The sequence below is a fragment of the Haplochromis burtoni genome, unplaced genomic scaffold (genome assembly GCF_018398535.1).
Source record: "Haplochromis burtoni strain Fernald_Lab_line unplaced genomic scaffold, NCSU_Asbu1 Contig_159, whole genome shotgun sequence".
NCBI lineage: Eukaryota > Metazoa > Chordata > Actinopteri > Cichliformes > Cichlidae > Haplochromis > Haplochromis burtoni.
In genome coordinates this window covers 690,342-707,151 of record NW_024582520.1, presented here as the reverse complement: position 1 = coordinate 707,151, position 16,810 = coordinate 690,342, and the positions used below count along the sequence as shown (strand labels likewise).

Here is a 16,810-nt window from a genome sequence, read left to right as displayed (position 1 = left end):
GACGTTCCAGTTTGGAGTTGTGTGGAACTGAAACGCTGATGTGATGCTCGGGCCGCTCGTGGTTAAAGTGACGGGTGCCTGAATGTTTCTTTTGTCTTGAACTTGTTTCAGGTTGATAAGGTGACCGGACGCTTCAACGGTCAGTCCAAGACCTACGCCATCTGCGGCCCCATCCGCAGGATGGTAAGTGTGAGCAGAACATTAAACACGCCCTCAGTGTTCTAAGTGGAACCACTGAGAGCAGCCACAACAAACCCAGACATCTCAGATTCAGGGCTGAGACTCTGGGATTTTTTTTCTATAAATCTGAACAGACTGTTTGTGTGTTTCAGGGCGAGTCTGACGACTCCATCCTGAGGCTGGCGAAGAACGACGGCGTCGTGGCGAAGTAAGCAGCTCTCACGTTTGATCGTAAACTGTTAAAGTGAGGCTGGGGTGCAGTGGCATCACAGCACGGCTTCGTTCAGCCAGCCGTACGTCATCGGTGACCTCGATCACGAACCACGCGACGGCCGCGTCACTGTCACAGAACTGTATTTACGCACAATGATTTTCAGACACGGCGAGCTGATGGAGACAAACAGGATGCAGTGCTAACCAAAGATCACCAAAGAAAATAAATGAAATATCTGAGCGCCGAGTCGTGCGAGTAAAACAACAACACTGGAAATGTTCTTTAAAAAGACGGAGCAGTAACACGTCAGCATTTATCAGGTTCAAACTCTAAAACTCTCAGAGGAAATAAAGTGACAGTAAAGGGTCATGACATCAGCACAGCATCGTAGCGTTTATAGCTCAGTGTCAGCTGGTGCAGGAGGACCGCCTCCTGTGATCGCAGTAATCTGAGCTCCAGCACCAACAGCTCGTTAAAACGCCGGTAACACCCACCGGTCACATGAGAGGTTACAAACATCTAGAGGCGCCCGACACCAAAGCAGCGGCTCGTCTCGGCCGATGTGACGTCGCTTTTGTAGGAGCATGATGGCCTGGTGGCACTGAGGCTTAATCCACATTAAACCGCTTTAATTTCCCTGCATCATTAACGCTGAAAACACTGCGAGCGTTTGTGCGGACAGTCAGTAAACTTCAACTTCCTGTTTAAACATCAGGATTTAGAGCGCCACTGCCAAACATGTGGCGTCATCAGTTTTATTAATGTGAGACACTTTATTGTGAAAGTGTTTAAAGGAAGACAGGAAGTCTAAAGTGTGAGTCTAACAGCTGTTTCCTGTTTTTCTTTTGCAGGAACTTCTGAGTGTGTGCAGCTGGAGACAGTTTGGAAAATAAAATGAGAAAATAAAATCGTCTGCTGTCCTTTCTTCACGTTTGATGGGTCGCATACGGGTCTGAGCATGCTCAGTGCGTTGGCTGAAAATAGGGCTTCAGTTATTGTACCTGCATAAAAACCAGAGGCTGGTGCTGGTCAGCTAAACACAAACCGCTGAAGGAAGTCAGCTGTGGGTTTGGGGGGGTCAAAGGTTACTACAAACTGTTTCTGTGGGGAGGAAAGGTCAGCGAGCTCCAGTGGGTCTAACTGATTCGCCACGTTCTCAGGCATCAGCGAACGCCTCCAGAGGGCAGGGCCGCAAAGATTTAACCAAGATTGTCTCTTTCTCTGCCGAGCAGGCGCTTTCTTAAATCTCAGCATCATATTTGTCTGCAGCGATGGATGTGTGTGTTTACCTTTCAAACTTCACTGATGTGTGTGCACAGCTGGAGTTTGTAGTAATCGTGACGGTCTGAGTGAGAGCAGGTATAGTTTCCTCTCAGACTCATTGTTCAGGTAAATCCGAGCTTTGAGATTGTGCTAAGTGTGTTTGTCGTAGCAGCAGTTTACTGTGGCTCTAATGAGATTTCACAAATGATCAATGAAGCTGATACATGATGTCATATTTTATCCCCTGAGAGGAAACCCAGAGGTTCGAGTCTGGTTCCTGTGATCAGTTGTCAGAGTTCGATGTCAAAACTTCACAAAGTGCATTCTGGGTAAACTTACATGTTTGATAGGTGTCTGCTCAGGACAGGTGGGAGCAGATGAAAGGTCTCCTTTAACCTCCTAAGAACCGAACTCTTCCACGGCAGCATTTTTAATTTCTCTTTGATATTTGGGCTGATTGGGGCCCGATGAATGTAAAAACAAAGAATTACCAGATATTTTTTTTTAACCTTATTTTTGTTTTTAAGAAAAATGAGAGCCATAAATGAGGATATTCATTTAAAATTTTGATAGAACAGTAGCAGCATAATGTCCTCTTAAGTGGATAACAGGCCCACGTAGAGCAAAATTGAGTATTTTGGTCTAAATAACCTAAAATGTGATGTCCACATATGTGGACGGCAGGTGGCGTTAAATGTACAGTTAATACCAGGATCGTCCTCCTGGGACCCTAACACTCATAAACCTGTGAAGAACCGTACGATGCTGCGCTTTGTAAATTCACCTTTTACCTTTGAATAGCCCGAATCATCATGATGAACGTAGGATGTCCCAGCAGGTCCTGAAGGGCACATGAAGTTCACCTGAGACTGGTCCAGGTGGCAAAAATCAATAAAAAGCAGGTGTTTCATAGAGGGGAGGAGCCACAGCCAGGGAAAAAAACAGTTTCCTATATCATCCAACAGGGGGCAGCACGAGATAAAAAAATACAAGCCTGCAAACAGGAAGAAAAACTTAACTTTTCATTTAACAGCAATGAAGGAAACACAGCGAGCTCCATCGACGTGAAGGTGTTAATTCTGCCGTGCAGGATTTCTCTGGTCATGTGACTTTACGTTAGACTTGTAGTCAAGACCGCCTAAACCACAACACCGAGACCAGAGGGTATCGAGACCAAGTCGAGACGAGACAAAAGTCTTTAAGCTGCAGCCAGATGCTGCTTCGTTTACGGGTCTCAGGCATATTTATGTGTTCTTGCTCTCGCACAGCCCTCCTCACCGCCGTCTACTGCCTCTCACTGAGAGGACCGACGCACGCTCCACTTGACTGTCGCGTCCATCACCCTCTCGGTTTTTCACATGATGATGTTATCCTGTATCCTCGCACGTGATTGGCCACAATATGATTCACTACAAAGCGCTCTGTAAGCACGGCTCAGAGCTGACGCTTTTGCGCATGACACATTATTGAACGTTACGTTGTGTGTCATCGATACTGTTGACTCCAGAGGCGGAGCCAGACATTTTATACACCCGGGGCTTGGCCCTAAAGGGTAGTATGCATGTGGGATGGGGGGTAGAAATGACTGAAAGATTGTTAGGCTGTGTTTTGAGTTTTGTTCAAAAAACAATGACTTCATATAGGGAAAAATATATACCACATATGCAGGACACCTTAAACTAGTTTTCTAATTAAGCAGCGAGGCAGAACAAAGTCGGGCTGTATCAAGACACGAGGACTAAACCCCAATTCAACCAGACCCAGAAATTCCTCTTGTTTTGCATAGAAATATACTGAACAACATACAAAGCATGATAAATAAAATAACATCTACCTGAGTTTTTTCTTTGAAAGAAGCTCCTTATGTCCATTCTTGTATATCAGTGCATTACTGAAACCGGTTTGTTTAGCCGTGGAGGGAAACAACTGAAAATATGAAATAAACACACATGTAAGCTGAGACTCTCTAAAGAAACAGCTTTGTTGTTGTTCGGCTTTTCATTTCGCCATTTGTTGATTCACTGGAAGAGCGAGTAACGTAATATTGGTCAAGTGATCCGTTTGATATCAATCTTTCGTGATACACGGTCATATTTACATTATTTGTACGGTACCAATGATTTGCTTTGGTAGCTGCTCAAACTTAAGCTCTCCTCTGTCTGCAGCACACTGGCAGGCAGCAGCTTCTCCCCCCTCGCTCACAGGCGTCAGTGCTGTGCTCAGTCGCCCAGTGCCTGAGCTCGGATCATACCAAAATTAGGGGGAATTTACGACTGTGCGCTATGTGTTTCGAGTATTGTGTGTAGTTTTTTTTTATACAGCTGTCAGTCAGGCCTCTAACTATGAAACAAATTACACTCCAAAAGACCCCGAAAAGATGACCCAGGCCTAAGCCCAGTATGACACCCCCCTGCTCCGCTGATGGTTGACTCAAGACAAGATTGAGGGATCTGAGATCAAGAAGACCAAGACCAGGTAAAAGTGGTCTCGAGACCAAGACTGGTTTCCAGACATCCAACTCTATTTTACGTCATCACGGTGTTCAGAGGTGTGTTTAGGTGTTCAGCTCTGGAGGTGCACCTCCTCTTCACCCAGACCTGAACAGTGCTCAGCATCTGTTTGTGGGGCCGAAGGGCAAAAGAAGATGATGGTGATATTTAAAGATTCCGTTCTTCATCAGAGTCTGGATCCTCAAGCCTCTCTGCAGAGGTCAAAGGTCAAGGTTAAATGTGAAAAGCTGGGACTGAACTTCTCACATCAAACCAGAGTTTCATATCTGTCTCAGTAGAAACCTGCTTGCTGAGGACGATCACACACAATGAAACGCAAAGAAGAGTGGAGAGAAGCTCCGTTACAGCGCCCTTTAATGTTTGGGTGACCGTCTGCCCCAACCTGGCTGTAAGGACGACGTGAGCCAATGAAATGAGAGGTTAGAGAGGGAATGTGAGGTCACAGAGGGGCGTCGTGCGGTTTCAGGGTCTGTAATGAGGCCGGTTTACGGCTCTGTTCCCACACTTTATTGTCCCTCAGGTAAGCCTCTGAGCAGGTGGCTAGCATCTCCTCCTCCTCTGGGGCTGCCAGGTATGTCTCCCCGAGGCCTTCAGGGTCACTCGCACGGCTCTGTGAATCTGAATGTTGTGAGTGTTCTCCATGAAAATCAGATGTTTTATCCAAAAAGCAGAAATGATTTCCCAGATAAAAAACAGAACCATGAAGCTGAGCGGCTGGAGCTGCAGACAAAAATGAATAGATTGTTTGGTCAGCTGACCCAGTAACAGCTGTTTCACTTTCATGGACATATTTCCTTGTTACTGGAACACTGATGGTAATAATAAGCTGATGCTAAGGCAGGGCTGGGCAATCTCAGTCCACGAGGGCCGGGGTCCCTGCAGGTTTTAGATGTGTCCTCGAACCAACACAGCTGATTTAAACGGCTAAATTAGCTCCTCCACATGTCCTGCAGTTCTCCAGAGGCCTGGTAACGAACTAATGTGATTCAGGTGTGCTGACCCAGGGTGAGATCTAAAACCTGCAGGACACCGGCCCTCGTGGACTGGGATTGCCCACCCCTGTGCTAAGGCCTCGTTATCAGAGGAGAAACCTTCTGCTGCGCTCGTCTGACTCTGAGCTGATTAAAGGGTTTTTTGAAAAAGCTGAAGCTGGGTCGTGTCTGAGTGTTTTTGGCACCGAGCGAGTTGCAGCTCGGCAAACAACGTTCTGAACGTGAAGCAGGTACCTGAGACCCCTCCCGGCCGTGTCTCTGTCAGGGTTTTATTGCAGCTGCGACGGCTCCTCCCAGTCTCTCTTCCTACGTTCTCCTCGTGGCACTCCCTCACCTCCTGCTCTTCCTCCCTTTTATCTGTCTTTCCATCATCTCTGTCTCTGTTCGGCTCATCTCTTTGTCTCTTTAGACTTCAAAGCAAAGGAGGAGCAGACGGGAGAGGAGGGCAGGGGTGGGTGGAGCCTGCTGTGTAAACTCACTGAAACATTTTGGTCACAGATTTAATCCTGTTACAAAGAGCCTCCGACTGTCTGACCTGCTGTACAGGTGAACCCACCGTCACCCCCTCCCCCTGTGGGAGGCGTGTCCTCAGCACTCAGGAGGAGGAGGCCACCAGGAGTGTGTTTGAAGGTTTTTCTTGTAGGAAACAAAGAGGCGGACATGTCCATACCTGCTCACACACACGGCGCTGAGAGCAGGCCGCTCTGGCCCAAATGAACACAAATAAACATGTCTGGGCTTTGTTTGCCTCGCAAATACGACACGGTGGCGTTCACTTCCCGTCTCTGTCCTCTCAAACCCTGCTGTGTCAAATCTAGATGAGCACAATGGTGACAGTAAACACATCACATGACATTTCTGTGACACCGGTGTTGTGCCAAAAACTGATTTCCAATGTTTCTGTGTATTTTTATGTGTAATATCTTTACGTATGTTGGTAAATAGACTTCGGTGAACAGGGTGACCCAGCTGCTGACAGCTCACCTGATAAATCTTCCTCTGGCTGTTTCTCTTCTCAGTTTTCAGCGTTTTGTCGACCCGTCCCAACTTTTACAGACGTGTTGCCGCCATCAAAGTCAAACTTTATTGAAACGGTTCATTTTCTCCTTTAAATGTTTTCTGTGGTGTGAATAAATTTTGGTTGATGAGAGTGGGAAATGATTTCATTCCGTTTTTATTTCACGCAGCGCTCTGCAGTGTTCCCCTGGATGTTCCTGTGAATCTCCCAGAAGCTCATTATTCGGAGGATGTGGACACCTCGTGGATGTCGGACGCGTCTCTGGGGCTGACCTCTGGATCAGAGCCTGAATGAAGCTCAGTTCGCTGCTCACTTCAAACTTTGTTCCTCGCTGCACACAGACCTCTTCATCTGTGTGTGTGTTTGGGGAGGCGGGGGTGAGTGGGTTCAATTGATGGAGCAGTTAGCAGTTTCCATGACAACATGTGACCTATCCCTCGCTCCTCCTTTGGTCTCTGTGGTAACCATGAAGTAGATTAGTTATAGAGTTCAGGGAGAAAGACAGGATTAGTGAGGTGAAACGCCAAGGCCTCTTTCTTCTTCTTCTCTTCCTGTGTTTGGCTCGCTGTGAGTTTTTCACACTTTATTTCTCCTTCCTCTCTTGTTCGCGTTCCTTTCATTAAGAGTCCATTTCCTGCAGCAAACACCACGCAGGAAGTAACTCTTCATGGACCGATTTTTTTTCTCCTCACTTCCTGTCTAGTAATGAGCTCACGTGTTCAGACTGCTCTAAACACTCAGTTTATCACAGTTTTTCGCACTCCTGGCTCTGGATGATGTCGTGGACCGCAGCCCCACCCACCTGTTGTTTGTGAGTGTGTGTGTGTTGTCATAGTACTAATTTGTATGTTCTGCAGATTACAGAATAGCATAATGTGGGCGGGGCTACCTGATACTGACTTGTGGAGGTGTTGTGTTCCTGTGTGAGACCGAACAGCAGTGATGCTCAGGGTTTTCTTCCTGTGTTGCCTAAACTTCTCATGCCACAGTTTTGTTCTACGGCACAAGGACAATACACGGCTATTCTACTCTAGAACCTCTGCAACTTGAACCAAAGCTACCTGTTCAGTATGAACTGTGCCCGACTCACCTGAGCACCTTTTATCTGTGTGTTTGAGAGTGTGGGAAAAACTCTTTAATCTTCTAAAGTGGCTCCTGGAGCCACGTAATTACATGGCAGCGCTCCATGAGAAACACACTCAGCTCTGCAGGTGTTTCCCATCAACCCTGTGGTTCCTCTGACGTCCAGCAGAGGCAGCAGTGAGTCATGTTAAAACTTTACAGCCTGATACACAAACTGTTGGGTCTCTGTGGATCATTTCCTCCATAGTCACACCTGTACGGGGAGGGTGTTTGTGTAACACGCCTGGTTTAAGGTTTGTAATTTTAGGGCGTGGCCTCTGTGACTGACAGGTGGATGGTGACACAGATGGCTGTAGCTGCTAGGCTAAGCTGGACCTGTGGACCGTTTTTGTGCTGTTGGAGCCTTTTGGAGCATTTTTAATGACCAATAATATGGCTGCTGTGAGGTCACTGCACTAACAGAGCGCTCACGTAGGCGGAGCTCCAGGTTTGATTTGCAGGTCTGTGTGGATGCCAAACACAGACTAGCCAAATGTCTGAGAGACGCTGCCCCAGCTCCCAGGAGGCAGAGAGCAAGGAGGGCGGATTATAACCACAGAAGAAGAATGACACAGCCACGACAGAAGCTTCAGAGGTCCACAAGCACAGCTGCCTGCAGCTTTGACCTTTAACTAGGCTCCAGTGAACGGCCGCTCGCTCCGTTTTCAATCTGCGAATGGAGTTTGATCGGCGCTCATAAACAGATTTCAGCAACAGTTTTATTACCTGGGCAGGTAATTCCCTGGATCACGTGATGCAGCACACTGAGGAAAGACACTTTCTTCAAGTTCAAATTAAACTACTGCAAGTTAAAGTACTACACAGGTTAAAGTGCTCCGTCTCCGAGGCTCCGTCTCCGAGGCCTGCGCAGGTGTCATTCTCCATCAGCTGTTTCCTGTGTTCTGGTTGAGGTTGCACCTTTCAGTCTTACTAAATCACGTGTCTGTTTTTACACAACAATCAGTATTTTAATCAAAGATGTTTTATGTACACTCAGATCTGGACTCTGATTCGTGCTGCTAAAACCAGACCTCAGACATCAAACAGGTACATGGTTTATCTAACAAGAACTCATAAATTCGAGTCTTCAGCCACTAAAATCAGCTTCAGTTGGCCGCAGGCCTACGAGGAAGCTCTGCGCCCTCCTCCTCCTCCGGGGCCGGGCCAGAGATGGGGGTGGGTTAGGGGAGGGTGAGGAGAGAGAGAGAGAGGGAGGGAGGGGGAGGACTGAGTGTTCCTGCTGGAGCGACTCTCGGAGAGGACAGAAAGCTGTGCGCTCCGCTCCAGGACTCAGTGCCTCCTCTTCCTCTCTGCGGCTTTTTCACTTCACGCGCTCCGGTCCCGCAGAAGCTTTGACCCCCCCTCACAGCCTCGGTAACTTTCTAAGACTTCGCCACCCCGTCTCAAAGCTTGCTCCTGGGCAGGTGGGATGATGGTGAGCGGTCCTGCGCGGCTCTCGGAGCTGCTGTGGCCGCTTTTGGTGACCTGCTGCTGGCGCCTCGCCTCGGCCCAGGAGCTGCCCACCAACGGGGTGAACGGATACAGCCTCCACCCGCCCTACTTTAACCTGGCGGAGGGCACGAAGATCACCGCCACGGCGACCTGCGGGGAGGACGACACCGGCAGGAGCGTCCAGGACCTGTACTGCAAGCTGGTCGGGGGCCCGGTGTCCGGAGACCCGAGCCAGACCATCCAGGTGAGTCGCTGTGAGGTGTAGATCTGAAGCAGGTGCTCGTGGCGTCACTCTGAGTAGTTGCAGCACGCAGTGTGTGCGTATGTGTAATTATAAGGTATCGGCTTATGACTGAGTTTCTAAGCATCAGTGAGTGTAAGAGGGGAGAACCGTCCCGTGTAAGCGTGAGCAGCAGTCCCAGACTTCACCCGAGCTCACGTTTACTCTTTGTCTGTGTCAGCGGAGCTTTACATGACTCACAGTTTAAAATAATCCTTCTTTATCTAAAACTGAGTCTGGTGGCAGCCCCTCACCCATCCTCTCAAGTTAGCTCCTCCCCTTTACGGCCCCTCCACACTGAAGCAAAAACCTTCTTTTAGCTGGTTTATCTTGTAATACAAAAATAGAGTAATAATAAGTAATAAACTGAGGACCTTTCACACTGACACATCAATCTCACACCAGCGGGTTCTGTAAGTTTAGCAGTGCGAAAATAATCAAATCCTGGAGTTTGTTCATGAATTACAGCGATTAGAGCAGCTGTAGGTGTTACAGGTTGTGGTATCAAGAAATTAGTTGGTTATATAAATATATGAGTATGCATAATAGTTATTATTCATAGATACCTACACCCTAAGTTCCTGTTATTCATCTGAAAGAAACAGAATGAGTGTGTCGTTACAATGGTAACGCCAGGAGAGGCAGTATTAGTTCTGTGTTACATTAATGTTGTGAGGAAGTGGAAGAAGAGTGTGTCCTGTAGGGGGCAGTAAGAAAATGGATACTCATGTTCTGTACGTGCACTGAAAAGAAGGTTCAGTAAACCAGTTGCAACGATACTTCATTGTAAGTCTCAGTTATTGTATTTTTATTTTTTGAAGATGCAACACAGGTACTGTGCTGCAGTGGTTTGTATCATATCTATCTAATAGACTCCAGTTTGTGCATGTAAATGGAGAGTCCTCTTCACACACTGAGGTTAATTATGGAGTTCCACAGGGTTCAGTGCTAGGACCAATTCTGTTTACATTATACATGCTTCCCTTAGGCAGCATCATTAGAAGACATAGCATACATTTACACTGCTATGCAGATGACACCCAGCTCTATCTGTCCATGAAGCCAGATAACACACACCAATGAGTTAAACTGCAGGAATGTCTTAAAGACATAAAGACCTGGATGGCCGCTAACTTTCTGCTTCTTAATTCAGATCAAACTGAGGTTATTGTACTCGGCCCCCCTCAGAAGGGGTTGTCTGATGGTTGGGGTCTGCCTCCATCATTGTAGGGTCTTTACCTTACAGTAGAAAGCACTTTAAGGAACTGAGGTGATTCATCCAGGACTTCATGGTCCATATTTCCAGTTGTTTTATTTTCAGATGTGTGACGTGTGAAGTTCTCATGGAAACACAAAAGCAGAACCTGGATTTTCATGTTTCTAAAGAATAAACTTCCATAAAACCTGAAGTACAGAAATGAAGTAGCTGAGCTGTGGACGTGTCTCTGTAACCTGGTTCTTCTTCCTCGCCAAGGTTATTATTGTTAATGAAAACTAACAAAATAACGAAAACTAGAAGTGAAAAAACATTTTCGTTAACGGAAATAAAAATAAAAACAAAAAAGGAAAACTAACTAAAACTGTAATGAGTGTTCACAAAACTAAAATTAACTGAATTTATAGCAAAAATGTGTTTAGTTTCATTGATGTGTGCGTGTCCTACAATAGTCGAGGGTGAAGATGAAGTTTAGTTTCCAGATTTTTCTTGCTGTGTCTCATTGTGCCAGCAGGTGGCAGCACGTTAGTCGAGTCGTCTGTGTTGCTGCGTCCACGCGCAGAATCATGTCAGGAAAAGTCGGGAGAAAGCGCCAGAGTCCAATTTGGGATTACTTTGAATATGACTGTGTTTTGGATAAAGCAAGTGTCTTGTAGTGGAAAGAGACAAATTATGAGGGACATTTCTAAAGGGAAAAAAATCCCACAAACCTTAAAGTGCACTTGAAAAGCTCACACAAGAAGGCTAACCTAGCTTACCTTGAGAAGGGAGCACACTCAACCCTCATCCCCAGAAACAGAAGCTAACCCCAGGCAAGGCAGCGTGATGCATCCCGAGACAACAGGACGGGGACATCTACACAACTGTGTGAGTCAATTGCCTTCAAAAAGTTTATCAATTCACTTGAACCAAAATTAGGAACACCCGGTGCTGCAAGAGTTAATAGTCTCATTGGGGCCAAGATATACCTTTTATAGTTGCCTGGTATCAATGGTTGTTCATCTGCCTTTATTTATTTATTTATTTATTTAAAGAACCCATAGGTGGGAATGTGAGTTGTCTGTCTCTGCGTGTTAGCCCTGCGACAGACAGGCGACCTGTGCAGGGTGCAGTATGGTAGCTGGAATAGCAACATACCCAAGGATGAGCAGAAGAGCATGACTGATATGATGAAACTTAATTATTGCAAACACAACTAAAACTATAACTGAAACTAATCAAAACTAAACTGAAACTAAGGATTTTCAAAAAATAAAAACTAAACTAAACTAGTAAACAATCGGTAAAAACTAATTAAAACTGATATAAAATTGAAAATCTGAAGTCAAAACTAAATAAAAATAAAAACTAATGAAAATTGCAAAACTATTAAAACCCTGTTCCTCTCTGAAGAGCAGAGGAGGTCGGCGGCGTGCACAAAGCTGCTGCCAGCTCGTTATGTCACGTTCGGCTTCGTTGGCTCTGTTTCGCCCTTCTTCTGATTTAAGGAAGCAGAGAGGTGTGTGTGTGTGTGTGTGTGTGTGTGTGTGTGTGAGAGTTTTTCATCAGTGCAAAGGCTCATGAACAGCATCAGCAGGTTAACCATTACAGCAGCTCTGCGGGTGATAACCTGCCCACTCACTGCTCTCTCTCTCCCACCTGTCCCTGCATTCCTCACAGTGACTGACCCTTGTCGTCCAATCAGAGCAGGCTCGCCCGCCATCTTACCGCGAGATTATCGAGTTTGGGTGAGGGGAGAAGTTTAGTGTTCAGGAAGAAAAGATGCTTAAACCTTACTTTGGGCCAAAGGGTCGGCAGGAGAGTGACTCCGTGCAGGTTTTCAGTTAGACAATGCGTGTTGGCAAAAAACAGATCACATCATTGTGCTCAGCTGAAGTTTCATGATTGATCCACAGCTCTCTGTGTCGCATCAGCAGCTGCTGGTTTTCTGGCTTCTAATGACAAATAAAGCCACGAGGCAGAGGCCGGTGTGTGAGCATATCTGAGACCTGCAGCAGAGCGTGCTGTTGACCGAAAGCTAACGGCGCTCTGGTGTCACAGCTGAGCTCTAACAGCTCATCAAACAGTGGGGGATGGTTTGAGCCACAGAGACGTGACCTCTGACCTCAGGGACCTGCTGTGATAACGGCCCCTGACCTGGGTTTTTGTTCAGGTCGGCACTTGTTGAGTTTATGCTAATGCTTACTTTGGGCCAAACGGCCGAGCGGACCACCAGGACAGAAACGGGGACTCGAAGTGGGTGTCACGTCTGCAGCGGGCGTGTGCACTGTGGAGCTACCTGCAGCCGGCCCCCACCTAAACCCACCACCGTGCTGTATTAACCTTACATTATGCGTGCTTGGTCGTTGCTCCGGCTAATGGTGTGCTGGAAAGGCCCAAAATAATCCAGCAGGCAAAGCGTTTAGAACATGAGTTAATGCGCAAAACCTCCCAGAAACAGGAAATATGAATGAAAAGGAAAAACAGAATCACGGTTAGGGCTGCCACGATTAGTCGACTATCAGAATCAACGACTAATTTAATAGTCGACGCCTCGTTTGAAGCTTTGTAAGATCCTGAGAGACGCAGGAATAATAGCAGGATTTAAGAGTGTAATAACGGACTGAAACAGAAGATGGCAGCACTGCATGTACAAGGATGCCAGCTGCCGTTAAACCCCGAAGAAGAAGAAGAAGAAGAAGACTGTGTCCGGTAGAGCAGGGCGATATGGCCAAAAATATTTATCACGATATATATTTGAAAATTTGCGATAACGATATAACTGACGATATAATTGATGCGAGACAAAATACAACTCCACAACATTACTAGCGCAAAAAGACAACCTTCCATTTATTTTCACTTAAACAAGAAGCTGGTTTTTATGTACATTAAAGCTTTATAAAAATGTAACAGTGCAAATGCAAATTCCTTGCTGAAAGTTTAACCAAAAGGCATTTCCAGTAGAAATGGGCTGACATATCCTGAGCATAACCATGTATAATATCCACTGAAGTTAAAAAGAGGTGCTTTGCAACATTAAACTGCAGTGTGCAGTACGTATTTTTCGGACCATAAGGTGCACGGGATTATAAGGCACATTAAGCGAAACAAAGCAGTCAGATAAATCAAACTTTATTAAACTCATTCTTCTTGCTTCCTCCACTTCTGTACCATTGATTCATTAATGTTGAATTCTCTGGCAGCTGCTCTATTCCCATGTTGTTGCAGTATATTAATGACTAACCTCGTATTGTGGATGGATTATCTCAGTTGTTCTCCTGACTGAAGTTTGGTCCGTTTACAGCATCCTGCCATGCGATTGCATTTGTCTCTAACCATCAGGAACCTTCACGTTAACTTTTATAAGTGGAAAAGTGTTAGTGTTCGTCCTCCAGCTTCACTGTTTATGTTATGCTAACATAGCTGTGTCGCTAGCGATCACGTAGCACATCATTATATACCAGCTAGCCCAACTTCAGTAACCCTACAAACGTCACTGCTGTTTAGTTTCCTGTCTTCATTTATGTTGGAAGTGATAGCAGAGCTGTACGTTTGATTTTTTTCAGAAATCTCTCAGTCAGAACATGCTATATCATGCTTAGGTAACTAGCGAAACTAGCGAGCTAACTTCCGCTAGCTTCCTGCTAGCTTCTAACTCCGTTAAATGTAATAACTTTTGTTTTCATGGATGCCTGGAAGTTAAACTTATAGTTACACCTGGTAAAGCAGCAATGCTGATCGTTTTATTAAAGATGAAAGAATTTAGACAGTTTTTAACTCTCAGTGATGCTGCAGTGTTGTTTGACCTGAAGATACGGAGTTTAGGACCCAGATTACTCCCAGATTTAAGAGCATCTTAGTCCGATGGCCGCTTGCATGTTCTGCAAAAAAATGTGCTTTGTTGTGTATCTGACGGACAAACACCAAACCAGTTCCACATCACGGAAGTTGCACCATTTTTACAAACCAATTCTGGTTCATCTGTTTCACTCAACAATCGGCCATGTGCGTATGAAAACAAAGGCACTGCGCATGCGCGTTTTACTCCCATTCTATCGCGATATTTCATTTTCCTATCGTTGCCTAACATTATACCGGTATTACCGTGAACGGTATAATATGGCCCAGCCCTAGTGTCCGGTATCGTAGCTGTGTCCAAATTCAGGAACCGCATCCTCCTGAGGCCGCATTTGTAGGCCGATTACGTTACAGCGACACGACGAAGACGGTCCAAATTCGAAGACTCCGACAAATGCGTCCTTCATTTCCCCAGATTTGAAGGATGGGTCGGGTGTATACTTCGTGGCCCAACCTATCCCAGAATTCATAGCGCGGCCCAGCTCAGTTTCCAACAATGGCGGCAGCTAGTTAGTTTTAATATTACTCTTATTATTCTTTCTGGGTCACAAAATAAACGTTTAACATATTTTCAGGCGAGAATGTAGCTGTGTAAACCTCAAATATCTGCTCAGTTTATCAGGACACCACATATTTTCAAAAGCGCTCCGACGTTTTCGGAGACGTCTGTTACCCACTAGCTCGATAGCTAGCCGGGGGCAGGCTAGAGCCGTGAGAACACCGGACTCCCGGCAAATCGTTTTCAAACCCACCGCCGTCTTTCGCTACTCAGGTTAAACATGATATATGAGTCACTTAGATAACTTAAAATGTTATTGTTTGGCTTTTTTCAGTATTTTATTTGTTCCTGAGTAAATCGGTTTGGCTGAGATTAAAGTTATAGTTTTTACACAGCTGAATAAACGTCAAGCAGACAGCTGATTATCAGAAGTGTGAGATGCTGAGAATTTACTCCGGTGTCCTGTTATAGTTTAGATAGCAAGGAGTTTATTAAACTTCACCGAAACAATCTGCAAATTTCATTAAAATTTAATAAACTATCATCTTGTCTTTATTTTTAGTTAGCACATACCTTAAACACTTAAAGCTGTAAGCTAATGATAGTTATATAAGAGCAGATGCTGCTGGTGCAATAAGCTGTCGTTTTACGTCCAGTGGATGATGATCTGATTAGTCGACTATCAGAATAATCGTTTGTGGCAGCTCTATGTCACGGTGCTGTTCTGGAGCAGCCGTGACCCCGCCATGAGGAACGCTGCTGTCCTGTCATCAGCCGAAGAGGCGCTTTGAGACGCTTCATGGGCAGATGTTCCCCGAACAGCTGGTGTAACAGGATGATTGATTTCTGTTTCTTCTCAGGGGCAGTACTGCGACATATGCAGCCAGGGCCACAGCGACCGCGCCCATCCCATCACCAACGCCATCGACGGGACGGAGCGATGGTGGCAGAGCCCGCCGCTGTCTCGCAGCACTGAGTTCAACGAGGTGAACGTCACGCTGGACCTCGGACAGGTAGGTCTGCTCCCTGTGTCGGCTGCTCTTCTTCTTCTGTGGTGCCGAACGTTTCCAGAGCTCTGTCCTTCTGTCCTCAGGAGAGCTGCAACGTTTCAGTTCCCGCGGGAATTTTGAGTAGCGTGTGGGGTTTGGATGGATCAGATTGTGAGATTATTCCAAAGTGGTCTTTAAAAGTCTGTCTGAGCTTGTTGGAGCGATGCAGGAATGACATATTTGATCTGTACCGTTTCAACATCTCCGACGATCATTTGAAATCATCTGAATGAACGACAGAAAGAGAAGGACAGAGGGAGGCGGCGGCGCCCGATATCGATGTGGAGGGTTTGTAGAAGTCGCCTTCTACCTGCAAACATTAATCATCCTCACACAGGAAGGTTTTGTGACTTCGCTGCCATCTTGGCTCAGTGTAAACTAAGGATGGCGCTCTAAAATGAGCTGAGGAGCGTCATCGTGCTACCGTTTTTATAGACAATGACATTTGAACATAAGACAACAAAAGGAGGGCCAAACAAAAAGAAAGGAGGGGACTGACATACACAAGGTCACAACTCAGACTCATGTTATTACCACACGGCTTCAGACTGAGGACAGTCTCAAGTCGCTCCTGCCTCGCTGCTTTAATTCAAACAAAGTGAATTGTGGGTAGTTGTGTTCAGTGTTATTAGCAAAGCTGAAGTCCACATCAAAGATGATTAAAAGTGTGATTAAATCCACACTCCTGTAGAGCTGTAAACAAATGAACTTCATCATTTCAGCTTCTGTTCAGTTTAAATATTTTACTGACTCATGTCTGAAAAAGGTCATAAAAACATAAAAACTGATTCTGATGTTTGGGTGCTGCGCAGCCTGTTTGTGCTGGTTTTCCTTCCTTCGTTGTCTTTATGTCTCAGCGTGTTTTTGCATGTGACACGTCTGTTAATGACAAACGTAGGAACAAACCACTGAAACCTGCAGCTCTTATGTTTAGTCGGGAGGTGATTCTGGCTGCGGATCGGCGGTGTTTGCTGGGAGAGCGAGCGGAGGGGGAGGGACTTCAGGTATCCTTCTCGTAGGTTGTTGTGGGTGTTGTTGTGGGGTGGTGTGTGTGGTGTGTGTGTGTGTGTGTGTGTGTGTGTGTGTGTGTGTGTGTGTGTGTGGTGTGTGTCTGTGTGTGTGTGTGTTGTGTGTGTGTGTGCTTGGTGTGTGTGTGTGTGTGTGTGATCTCTGTC

At 46.0% G+C, this 16,810-nt stretch overlaps 2 protein-coding genes across 2 annotated transcripts in view; both read left to right on the top strand.

The window, feature by feature from the left end:
* Positions 1–1,302, top strand: part of rps21 (ribosomal protein S21) — a 4,797-nt gene extending 3,495 nt beyond the window's left edge. The window contains exons 4-6 of the mRNA XM_005933225.3: positions 112–183; positions 333–388; positions 1,246–1,302. Coding sequence (XP_005933287.1) covers positions 112–183; positions 333–388; positions 1,246–1,255 — 138 coding nt within the window. The 3' untranslated portion in view covers positions 1,256–1,302. The remainder of the gene's footprint in view (positions 1–111; positions 184–332; positions 389–1,245) is intronic.
* Positions 1,303–8,522: 7,220 nt separating this feature from the next.
* The window catches only part of lama5 (laminin, alpha 5), a gene marked incomplete in the record, with an annotated part of 92,041 nt that continues 83,753 nt past the window's right edge, over positions 8,523–16,810 (top strand). Inside the window, 2 exon segments of the mRNA XM_042225104.1 lie at positions 8,523–8,995; positions 15,447–15,599. Coding sequence (XP_042081038.1) covers positions 8,729–8,995; positions 15,447–15,599 — 420 coding nt within the window.